This window comes from Ochlerotatus camptorhynchus, unplaced genomic scaffold (assembly GCF_037179485.1).
Source record: "Ochlerotatus camptorhynchus isolate MF236.1 unplaced genomic scaffold, CSIRO-AGI_Acam_v1.1 ptg000550l, whole genome shotgun sequence".
Lineage (NCBI taxonomy): Eukaryota > Metazoa > Arthropoda > Insecta > Diptera > Culicidae > Ochlerotatus > Ochlerotatus camptorhynchus.
In genome coordinates, this window is record NW_027041033.1 from 3,329,886 (window position 1) to 3,342,234 (window position 12,349).

Consider the following 12,349-nt stretch of genomic DNA (forward strand, 5'->3'; position numbering starts at 1 on the left):
AAAAAACATGGTTCAAACAAACAGATTATGTTTCATTTTAAACAAAGTTTTGAATAGAATATGGATCAATAAAATTGATGGATTAATTCAACAAAAAAATTGAGTTGGAATAATACTACTAACTTTATTGAATTGAACATCGATTTTTATTGATTTGAAAAAAATGTTTGCTTAAATCAAGTTGAAGCATTATTTAAAGTAATTATCGTTTTTAGTTGTATTGAAACGTTATTTCTATTATTTCAAAATCAAATTTATTAAAACTCTCAGGTCAGATTAGCTGTCATTATTAAAAAATAAACCAATATTTTCTCAATTATAATTTCAATCAATTTTCTAACTAATCCACTGTTTTTTTTTAATAAATTATTAATCAGTCAATCAGCTCATTGCATTGAAGCATTTGGTGCGTGAATGGGTGGAAAAACTTGTTTTCCTTGTGTGCCTTTCAATGCACCATGGTGTAGATTCTTACGTTATTGTTTGTGGTAATTTTGAACATTGTTTTGCTGCTAGTGGAGATTCTGCTGCAGCTGCTGGTGTTGACGCATTTAAGTGGAGCCTTAGACGGTGCCGAGGGGGGCGACACATCTAAATCTCAAAATTAGATGCTCAACATATCTCACACTTCGAACAATATTTTTTTCATTTGTCGCTTCTACTTGCATCGCGCATCATCTTTTTACAGGAAATCTTCAGAATCGTCATCAATCTTCTTTCTATCTACTCAGTGTGCGCGCAGCTAGCCACAGCAAAACACAATCTTTTCTGCATTGTAGCTAGAGTCATCCCCCTCGGACGGTGCAGCATACGCAATGGCAGAGGAGGAGTTCCTATAATGGTAGAATATTCTAAAATGCTTGTTTTGAACCATTCAATTTCCACATCTAAACCCACCTGGTTCTCCGGGTCACAACATCGAAGTTTCCGATATGCTCAGCCACGCCCAGATGTATGCACCCTCTTGAAGATGCGCTTCTGACAACTTGTCATTATTCATTTCTAAATGATTCCCACGCTGCTGAATTTATTCAGCATCTATCCAAGTTGGAATCCCCATCTTCACCTTCTCGTTGGTTCAACCGAACCAAATCCTCATGCAAATTGTGCGCTATCACACGTCAACACTGAAATTTCAAATGTTAGTTAAGGTTGATTGCTAGTTGAGAAACTTTATACTAAGACATAAAAAACTAAAACTTACTTGTTAAGATTAACAATCGAAGGCAGACTTTCCATACGGAGAACCTTTTTGACTAACAACGATGTCGACTGACAGTTTGAAACGTGCACTACACACACAACAATCAAAAACAGGTTTAAACAATTTTATTGGTTTGATTTAAATGGGCTTCTGTATTAATTTGAAACTTGTTTATGAACTGAAACAAATAGAAATTTTGCATTGAATAATAACAAAATATTTTTTTGGTTTACGCCTCAGTATTTTTTCTACGTGTAGCCAATACAAAAGCAACAGCAAACGCACCGAGAAACGTTAAATCTAGCGAGTTATTAACAAAAGGGAAAATCGACGAAGAGAATCGATCATCGCGTTTACGCCCATATGCATGCTCACTGTCGATATGCTCATTGTCGGATTGGTCTATTTGACCCGAGATTTCAACAAGGACCTTATGAACGCACACTGTCGAAATGATTAAATTTTAACCATTAATGGTTTGTTTTTTACTGCCGTGCTACATTGAGATTTGGTGTTTGTCCTGGATAAATTAAAATGAAATAAATTACAGTAGTACGGACAATTAAAATATACAAAAGTGAATTGAATTTTACTCAATTTTGTCAAAATGGCATACCGAAGACGAAAATAACTCAGAGAGTGAGTCATTTTCACTCAGTTTTGAGTCACTTTCCTCATTCGTACGGATAAATTTCTTTAAACATAGGTTACTCATGCGCTAAGTGACCTATAGGTATACGCTTTTAGATATTTCTCCATACGAATGAATAAAAGTCACTTTCTCTGAGTTAGTTTCGTTTTCAGTGTACTATAAAGTGAGTAAAATTTTCCGAGCTCTGAGCACGGCCAATGAGATAAACCCAAATTTGAGTTCAGTTTGCTCATAAATCTCAAAAAGTGCAAGAAATCAGCAATGATTAAATTTGCCTCATGAGGAAAATTGATGAACATTTTATTCAGTCTAGGAGTAGTACCAATATACTGAGAGAATCCAATATTTGTTTTTCTCATATTCAGGATTTTTTTCCTGTATAAACCAGGACATGAGGAAAATGTACTCATCGCTGAGTTCCTGCACTTTTTTGCGATTGACGAGCACACTGAACTCAAACTCCTAGACAGAGTAACATTTTCGTGAAATTTCCTCATTTTCTGGCAGATTTTTTAGGTTTTCCACAGAAAAACTGCTTTAATGTCGACATCAGGGAAACAGGGACGGGATTAAAAGTAAATCTGAGTTGGAACTTACCGCCATAAATGAAACCACTCTCGATTTTCTTCATATTCGAGAAGTTCTTCCTGGAAAATCTCGGAAAATTCAGCTCACTTTTGAGCAAATCCAATTTTTGGCAAATTTGAGTCGAATTCAACTTACTTTTGAGGTGATTTTATCGTCCGTGCATGTTTTATAGCACCCCAATGGCGCGCAATCAGCTGTCAAAATTTTGTTCGTTCCTTCGGTTGATCCGCGCGAGCGTGCGCAGTTGTTTGTAAACTAATCGCGCGCTGTTTAGTTATTGTTAAAAAAAAACCGCATCGTTTGCATGCAATTAATTACAATCCGGAATGAACCGTCGCAAATCAACTCACGTCTCTAAGTTGGACGACAATCCGGTCTTGATAAGTTCCGGCGATGAGTACAGTGCCTCCTCGCGATCGTCCCGCAGCAGCAGTAGGACAAAAAGTTCGGTATCGTCCGGTAAGCAACAACCGGAAATGATAGTGCCCTCCGAACCGGAAGAACTGAATGAAGAGAAGGAAGCAGATAAATCGGTCCGGGAAGCTCTACGGCGGCGTTCGACGCGACATCGGTCGCCAAACAAGCGGTACACCAAGGATTTTGTCGTTCAAGGTACGCCCAAGAAGAGAGGTCGTCACATACCAACCGACGATTCGGAAGACGATGATGACGATCGAGCGGGGGAAGGAACTTTGGATTCCGAGGAAGAGAGTCAACTGGATGAGCTAGTAGGTAAGGTTAAGGCGACAACCCTGTTCGAGGATCGTATGGACGTGGAAGGGCAGAAGATTTACGGTTTCAAGACACCGAAGAAGAGGAGCTCAATGAGCGTTCTGGTGTCGAGTTTGCAGCACCGGGTGACTCCTTCTGCTAGAACACCCAGCAGGAAAAGTGCCAGTAAGCTGGTCGGAACACCAAAGACCCCTAAAACACCAAAAACGGCGGACAAGAGGAAGAGCAAGCTGGATTTGGCCAAAACTCCCCACCGGGTGAGAAGCAAGCTGAAAAAGAGTGAGTTGGGTGGTTTTTTCAGGCGAAGGATTTCTTTTTGATTTAATTTTTCCTTTTAGATATAACAAAAATGGTTCAGAACGATTCCGGGTCGGACTTTTCAGCAAGTGAAAGTGACTTTGTCCCTTCATCGGAAGAAGAGGAAGACGATGATGAGGATGACGACGACGACGACGACACTGAGGAAGAGGAAGAAGAAAAACCGAAACGTCCCGTCATTCGCAATCAGTTAGCTTCGATCAGTATTGCTCCGGGAAAAGCTTCTGCCTCTTCGACGGCTGCAACGCGGGTTAGCAGTCGGATCCGAAGAGGCAAGAAGGCGGACCTGAACTATGTTCTGCAGAGTAACGAGTATTTCTCGTCGCACAGCTCGTCCAAAGTCGTCACATCGGATTCCACTTTGGATCGCTTGAATACTCCTCGTTTGCCACACGACCACCTGTTTCGTTTGCTGAAGGAACTTCGCGGTTCGACGGAACATCAGAAAGCCATTCAAGAACTGCACGACGAGTACGAAGGCTACTTTACCAAGTGGCTCTTCCTGATGAATGAAGGTTACAACATTCTGCTATACGGGTTGGGTTCCAAGCGAAATCTCCTGCAGGCCTTCCATCGGAAAGTGCTTGCCAACCAACCGGTGATCGTGGTCAACGGATTCTTCCCGACACTGACCGTCAAGGACATTCTCGAGGCGATCACCTGTGACGTTCTCGATCTCAGCGTCCACAGTGCCAATTTCCACGAACTAGTGGACATAATCGAAGAGGAGTTCAGCTACCTCCCAGACACGCACCTCTTCCTGATCGTTCACAATCTAGACGGGACCATGCTCCGAAACAGCAAAGCCCAAAACATCCTAGCTCGTTTGGCGAAAATCGATAATATCCACTTGCTGGCCTCAATCGATCACATCAACACCCCACTGAGTAAGTTTCCTATCGGCACCGGAAAAAAAAGTCCAGAAAACTAATCGACACTTTAACGATACCATTTCACAGTCTGGGACTCGTCCAAGCTGAGCTACTACAACTTCTCATGGTGGGACGTAACGACGATGTTGCCCTACTCGGACGAAACCGCTTTCGAGAATTCGCTGCTGGTGCAGAACTCCGGCGCCCTGGCTCTGTCCTCGATGAAGAACGTATTCCAATCGCTGACGTCCAACTCGCGGGGCATCTTTCTGGCCATCGTGCGACACCAATTGGTCAACAAGGGCAACCCGCACTATCCGGGAATGCCGTTCAAGGAACTGTATTCCAACTGCCGGGAGGCGTTCCTCGTCAGCACGGATCTGGCCCTGAGGGCCCAGCTGACCGAGTTTACCGATCACAAACTGGTCAAGGTGAAGCGGACCGTCGACGGGGCGGAGAATCTGCTGATTCCGATCGGAGCCGGGCTTTTGCAGCAGTTTGTCGAAGAGAATGAAGACAAGTAAGAGGGTAAGTTATTTAATTATTTTTCTAAGTAGATTTTAAGTCAATAAATTATTGTGACAGTATGGGAAAGTAGGCTATCTTAGCAGGAAAGAACGATCCACCATCTATAATAGACGACCGTGAATCAGTGCACGCGGTAGCTAACCGCACCTTTTCCCTTGCTCTTATTCCTCATTCTGCATGCGAGTAAACGAGAGCCAAAACAAACCTGGCAGAACTGCCAGAGTTTTTGGGTGAGAAATAGATACAGGAAAATTTAGGTCAGGTTCCGTGCACTGATCTGCTTAGCACAATAATTGTCAATCTTTGGGGCTTTGAGCAGCAATGCTTTGAGTGAGATATGATCGTAGTTAAATAATCTGCTTGGAGAGCTTTGAAACTAAATGATGCATTTGTAAAAATGGAGGGATACCGAATGGATTCCTCTCGATTTCCGGTTCGTTAGGAAACTCCTGCTGTCCAGGACATTGGAAGCCACATGGTGTATGTTTATCTCTGCCCGGTTGAGTAGATAAGGTAGTCATGCTACCTACCATCGGCATCTACATCAGCAACACGAACAACATTGTCTTGCAATTGAGATCAGATGATACACTGCTTAGACAGTATCATCGGTTACGAACTGCAACCGGGGACATTGTATAACCGGGGCAGTGGGGGTCTAAATCCTCTCAAAATCGGTCTACGAACCTTATGAACAGCCGCGAATAAAAAATAAAAAAATAAACTGGCTCTGTAAAGCTTATTCGATTGAGCCTGTACAAATACAGCAATCTACAAAAAAAACTATGCAAGATGAATGGGCACCGGATGAGTTCCTGTTCCAGGCCTATGCTGGTTACTAAGCAAAGTGAGAATGATTATTAATATACGGAGCGACTCAACATCTGGCTTCGCTTTCAACCAGCATTCGGTAGGAGTCACGTGTTCATCTAGTGCACTAGTGTGGTTCAGCAAATACCTACCCTGCGGCACCGCCTCCGACCACTAGCTTTTCGGCATATTGGAGTCCATTGGCATCTTCACCACTTTTTCGATCAACGTCCTGTTGAAGTGTTCCGCAATGCCACTGGATTCCCTTGTGCTTGCAGTACTTCCGTTGCTCGTCCGAACAGTATTCCCGATCCTGGTCCACGGTTAACTTGCTGATTTTCTTCTCCCAGATGCCCCCCCCCCCTTATTCTGCGAGTCACGTGACTCTCTGTCACCGGTGAGGTGACAATTGTCACCTCACCGGTGAGAGAGAGTCACGTGACTCGCAGAATAGGGGGGGGCCATCGTTTCGTACTCCTTGCAGCGTGCAATTCCTTCGAAGTCTTCTTTATTGGCTGTATGACGGCGAAATGGCTGAAGTCGTCGATAATCAATTGGCTGGAGGATCAATTGACCCACACACGTCGGAGTGCACCCTTTTCCACGGCCGCGTTGCTCGTCCTCGGGTACCATCGAATGCTTCTCTGCATTGCTTTCCAAGCACGCACGTGTCGCAGAAACCGTTACATTTTGGCTTCGGTTCAAGCCCTGTCACCCATGTCATGCCTCACCAGGGCATCCATGGCTTGCTGACTTGCGTATGACAGACGACGGTGCAAGTACAGGAACCTAGGCAGGCACTCAGCGGTGAGTAAATTTGTTTTTCCAGGAACAAATTCCCGAAGATGAGAAAAGGTAAGATTGGATTCACTATTGGTACTACTCCTACACTGAGTAAAATTTTCATCAAATTTCCTCATTTTCCGGCAAATTTTTGAGGTTTTCCACAGAAAAACATGAGCCAAATTTACTCGTTTTACCAAATTTACAAATTTGGGTCGTTCTCATCGTTGAGTTACTTCTGCTTCTTGCTTCTACCACCAACGAAAGAACAGATTTTTTCCTCAATCGAGTAATCCACTCGATCGGCGCGCTTCGATTCTTCGCCTATACCAACCGTTGTTTGACGGTATCCAAGGTGAGCTCTTTTTCGACGATGTTTTCCAGCGCAATCACGAGGTGGTTGTAGCTGTCTGGAAGCGTCAGGAACAGCTGGGAAACCAGGTCGTTTTCCTCTAGATTTGCTCCTGCTGATTTCAGCTGTCGGAGGACACGGCGAATGAGAGCGACCCTAATTTGAGTTTAGTTCACTCATAATCGCCAAAAGACCATGGAAAACCTCCAAAATCTGCCGGAAAATGAGGAAAGTTCAAGCTGAACAATGCATTAGGTCAGATGCAGATTCTCTTCGTCGACTTTTTCTTTGCATTCTCACGGCCATGGACATGACCAGCTATTTTTAGCACACAGATCGATGAAAGAAGCTATTATCTAGCTTCCAATAGGAGACAAACACAACATGAAACGGTTCTGTAGCCAAGTCATTGTGGAAAGAGAAAGTTGATGAAGAGAATCGATCAATGTTACTTAGGACCTAATGCATTGTTCAGCTTGAATTGTTTTCGGCTGAACTCTTCATTTCGAAGGAAAGACCTGTTACGATAGGCCTAGAAGTGCCAGTAGCACAAGCTACGGACACAGCCTGGCGACGTGAATGTGCTACCGTACACAGGTATCCACAAGCTACCGAAAATGCCACCTTCAAGAAACGTTTATACGCATATCCCAGCTGCATTCAAAGAATTGACATTAATTAATTCTTGCTGATAGCTAGGCGTTATAGAAATGAAGCGTTGAACACGTTTTTATGAGAGAAACAAAACTCGAGTTCATTTCAGAGCTTCGAAAATGTAGAGCCCTGATTACTGGACCTACATGGAGCGACACATTTTTCCACGATTGGCTTAACTAGCGCCTTCTTCCATACTGAGCTCGATGAAAAATCAAGGCACCTGACGAATTTCTTCGCTGGTTATGCACTTTATAGATGCTGTCGGTTGCCCTTCGGATTAACAAATGAGGTTATGTAAACCATAATAATTTCAAAATGTGATGTAAACTATCTTGACGACATCTTGGTATTTGGACAAACACAGGAAGAATACGATCAAAATCTACAGAAAACTTGAAGACCATAACGTCAGACTAAATAAAGAAAAATGCTCTTTTAGACAGCAGGAAGTGAACTTCTTGGGCTTTAAGCTGTCATCTAACTTTGGAGAACGAGGTTAACCACCTGAAGGGTGAGGCGTGGAATATCATAAAGACCTTGGGATATTTCTGTCGCGATGATAAAACCAAAACGGAGTTATTCGTGGATGCCTCACCACATGGACTAGGAGCCATGCTAGTTCAGTATGATCGAAGACATCATATCAAGAAGACTGGCAACTTTGCCAGAATCCAAGCGACAGATACAATACCGCGGCGCTTGAGTGAAGGTGGAAGCAACGCATAGAAAAATAAGCAAATACATACAAAAACCACAGACAAACAGACGTAACTCTTTGAAAAAGTTTTACTTGAAAACATAGTATCTCAAAACATAGGACCTCAGTAACGACATCTCTCGGGCTTCTCGCGGAAAACAAGCTTGCTCGCTAACTCGCAAACAATATTGCATAAAAGTTCTATAGAATGTATAGAAACGTCAAAGTGATCCGATACCAGCGCTGCGGCGAGTAGTTCGCGGAACTGAAAATATTCAAATCAACCGTTAAATGCGTGAACGAAGATACACAATGAAGTGTTACGTCTGTTTGTCTGTGCAAAAACCTTTCTTCTGAGGATGTAATCTTTGCTAACAAATTCGTTCGAAGCATTTACCTTTGAGCGGCAGATGAGGCGATTGTACCTGTCTCATAGCGTTCGTATGAGAAAATGAAAGAGTTGTCAGTCTTCTTGGTTTGTCTTGGTATTCGGTATTGTAGTGATTCCCACTAACTGGCAACACAGTAATGTATGTACGTCATAAACTTTGAATTGGAGAAAGATAATAAAAAGTTACTTCCTCGTGTACGCGTGTATTTTAATTCGACTCCTAACATTTTGGCGACGATCGGAAAAAACCGGGATTAAATTCGCTGAGGAAGGCTCTATACTGCCGCTCTTCGCATGTCGGTCCCATAGTCGTTTTTGTCAAAACTGAGTTTTTCAATGCAAATGGTAGCAAACTACCCATATTTTCATAATACTGGATGAACTTATCAACTTTGTTCTGACAAAGTTTGGAAAGACAGTCACATTGGTTGTCCCATCACATAAGAAGCAATCGTACGAAGCAAACTTAAAACGCGATTTTCTCGGCTTGCCGATTTTCGCTATGGGACGGACATGCGAAGAGCGGCAGTATACGTAATGGAGCAATGATTAAATTCGGTAAACGTGAGTTTACGATTCGGAATAGTGGTTTTACGTGAGAAATAAACCAAAAATAATATTTGGGGTATAACCTCAAATTGACGCCTTTGTGACAAGGACGGTAGACGAGCTGAAAGCAAGACGGAAAACGCATCCGACACTCGGGGTTTTTTGACGAAGGGAAAGATTGCTGTGAAGAGAAGCCAAAACAAACGTGAAAATAAACAGTGTCTCGCCATAGTTGCGTAAAAGAAGATGGAGAACAGCAAATCTACTTTGTTACCTTTTGACACCAATAACACCGCATCGATTGAAACACGCTGGATGAAATGGAAGAGATCTCTGGAGTTGTTCCTAGAGGTGAATATTGTTGCTCTCCCATCCAGGAAGAAGTCGTATCTGCTGCATTTCAGTGGAACACAGATACAGGACATTTTTTTCGATACACCTGGACACGATGCACCCCCGCCAGCGGACTCGGACGTTTACAAGGAGGCGATAAGATTACTGGATGCTCATTTTGCACCATTCTCCAATGTTCCTTACGATCGGTACGTGTTCCGGAAAATGAAGCAAACTGAAGATGAATCGGTGGAGAAATTCGTCGCCCGTCTTCGAGAGCAAGGGCGCCTGTGCGAGTACGGGAATGCACTCGATATGCGAGTTGCAGAACAAGTGTTTGACAACAGCCGATCGGACGAGCTGCGTGAAGTGATTATTAAGAAGAAGTTGATGAATGTGGAAGAAATCGTGCAGGAGGCACGGATCTTGGAAACAGTGAATCGTAATAAGGAGGATATGAAGAGAAATTCGGCTCCTATGGGCCAAAGCTGTGTGAACCAAATCAAAAAGGGTGCGAAGAAAGAAAAGTGTTTCCGATGCGGAAATGTTGGACATTTTGCCAACGATAAAAGTTGTCCCGCGAAAAACAAAGTGTGTGATAGCTGTAAGCTAGTGGGACATTTCCGGAAAATGTGCAAAACCAAGCCGGAGAACCGAAAATCGAAGGATAAAAGAAGCAAGAAGAAGGTGTGGCAAGTTCAAGATTCCGAAGACGAGAGCAATGTCCCAGGCGGCAGCGAAGTCAGCAGCGAAGATAGTGACGACGACGTTCAGCACATTTACGCTACCGGAAATAAACACGATCTGGTGACATATTACACAGGTGGTGTAAAATTGGATTGGATTGTCGACACCGGCGCTCACGTTAACGTCATCAGCCGAACTACATGGCGTCATCTGAAACAACACGGATGTAAATTTACCGACGTCCAGAAATCACGGAAATTTCTGCGGGTCTACGGTAACGGTAAACTAACAGTTCACAAGACTTTCAAAACGGAAATTACCACCCGTTCGAAGCGTGTATTTCACGACGTGTATGTTGTGGATAACGAAACAGGGGCTAATTTGCTGTGCAAGAGTACATCGTTGGAGCTGGGAATTGGCAGCAAGGCGAGTTCTGCGTAACGGAATCTAGTCTGACCCTATCCGGGTAGTCGCTAGTGTGAGACAAGGATGTATACTATCACCGCTACTGATCCTCATTGTAATCGACGAGATCATGGTTGGTGCAATTGACCGTGTACCGAACCGTGGGCTGTATGGAGCATCTCAACGACTTCGATTTGGGTGATGATGTTGCTCTACTAGCACAACGGCGCTCTGATATGCAGAGTAGCCTCAATGATCTAACCGAACACTTCTCTGCAGCGGGTCTCACCATCAACGTCAACAACGGGCAATCCTTCCAATTTTGCTACAGTAGTGGGGCAAGCAGTGGAGAAGGTCGAAAATTTCCAAGATCTTGGCAGCCAAATAGCGTCGGACGGTGGGACCAAGAGCGACATAGGTGTACGAATCAAGAAGGCTAGGACTGCCTTTGTGAGTTTACGAAACGTATGGAGATCAAATCAGATAAGTCAACGCACCAACATCCGAATTTTCAACTCGAACGTGAAATCTGTGTTGTTATACGCCAGCGAGACGTGGTGTGTATCAGCGGAGAACACTCAAAAGCTGCAGGTCTTCATCAACCGATGCCTGCGGTATATAATTCGTGCCTGGTGGCCTCACAACTGAATCTCGAATGCCGAGCTCCATCGTCGATGTCATCAGAAGCCGATAGCAATAGAAATTCGAGAGCGAAAGTGGAGGTGGGTCGGCCACACACTTCGACGGGGCGGAAACGATATCTGCAAGCAAGCGCTTGCGATTGGAATCCGGCAAGAGCGTCAACAAGGAAATAAAGCAAGTCGATAGGAATCTGACCTGGGCGCAGGTCAAGGCAAAAGCGAGCAGCCGCCCAGGATGGAAGTCTTTCACGTTGGCCCTTTGCACCTCCGGTGGTGTACAGGACCCTTAAGTATGATGAGTAATGCTGACCTATTAGGGTGTTCAACATAGATGAGGCTGACGTGCTGTATGTTGGAACGAGGGTGACGCGCTTGGCCGATCAGTAGCGGTGCAGCTCTTTCTTCGGAGCGGGCCGCCTTTCGTTGTGTACTGGAGATTAATGTTCAACGCCACACGCCGACAGCACTGCTGCTACTGCTACTGATGACAACCGACTGGACACCACCACACATGATTGAATGAGCAACGTAGGGCGCGACCGGATGGAATTCGATTTTGAAATCTGTGTTAGGAAAAGCGCTCTTTTCAGGCAATCGGTGATAATTTTGCACTCCCCATATGTTTCCGAAAGACGTAATCCTACGTCAAAAGGCATTCTTTCATGTTCTAGTTTGCTCTGCAAACAAAAAATAACACGTTGGCGTAACTGTTTGCTTCAATTAAGTAGATATCGTTATATTTTGTTTTGCAAGTTTATCAATCTTTTGTTTCTTTTCTCTAATAACACATGTAGCTGTTCGATTCCAGGAATCGCTTCAACATTCTTCCTTAACGCTTGTTTTGTTCCATTTGCCAGTTTTATGCTTTTGTGTTCGGATCCAAATACCACCACAGTCGATTGGCTGCTATAGGTCAGAAGTTTGTCGTTTGTTAATGTTTTAAGTGTTTGTTTTTTCCTCTTTTTTTTTCTTCTAAAAACAACTATTATTGTAAGATATATTATCGTTTAATAATCCGTATATAATGATGATAATAATAACCGTAGTATAGGCATTAGCGGGTTCTTGCGCTTTTTGTGTTATGTTCTGTTTTGTTTTCTAATGAGTAGTCTCTGTTGTTAAGTGTGTGTGTGTGTGTTTGTGTGGGTCT

The 12,349-nt window shown here is 43.5% G+C and overlaps 2 protein-coding genes across 2 annotated transcripts; both read left to right on the forward strand.

Annotated features, from left to right (window-relative positions):
• The first annotated feature begins 2,699 nt into the window (after positions 1 to 2,699).
• On the forward strand, positions 2,700 to 4,923 carry Orc2 (origin recognition complex subunit 2). Its single transcript, XM_065236384.1, has 3 exons — positions 2,700 to 3,455; positions 3,515 to 4,381; positions 4,454 to 4,923. The coding sequence occupies exons 1-3, from the start codon at positions 2,771 to 2,773 to the stop codon at positions 4,888 to 4,890; spliced, it is 1,989 nt and encodes a 662-aa protein (XP_065092456.1). The 5' UTR covers positions 2,700 to 2,770; the 3' UTR covers positions 4,891 to 4,923.
• Positions 4,924 to 9,379: 4,456 nt separating this feature from the next.
• On the forward strand, positions 9,380 to 10,594 carry LOC135713278 (uncharacterized). The gene has a single exon (XM_065236363.1). It carries the CDS (start codon positions 9,380 to 9,382, stop codon positions 10,592 to 10,594), a length of 1,215 nt encoding a protein of 404 aa, XP_065092435.1.
• Positions 10,595 to 12,349: the final 1,755 nt, after the last annotated feature.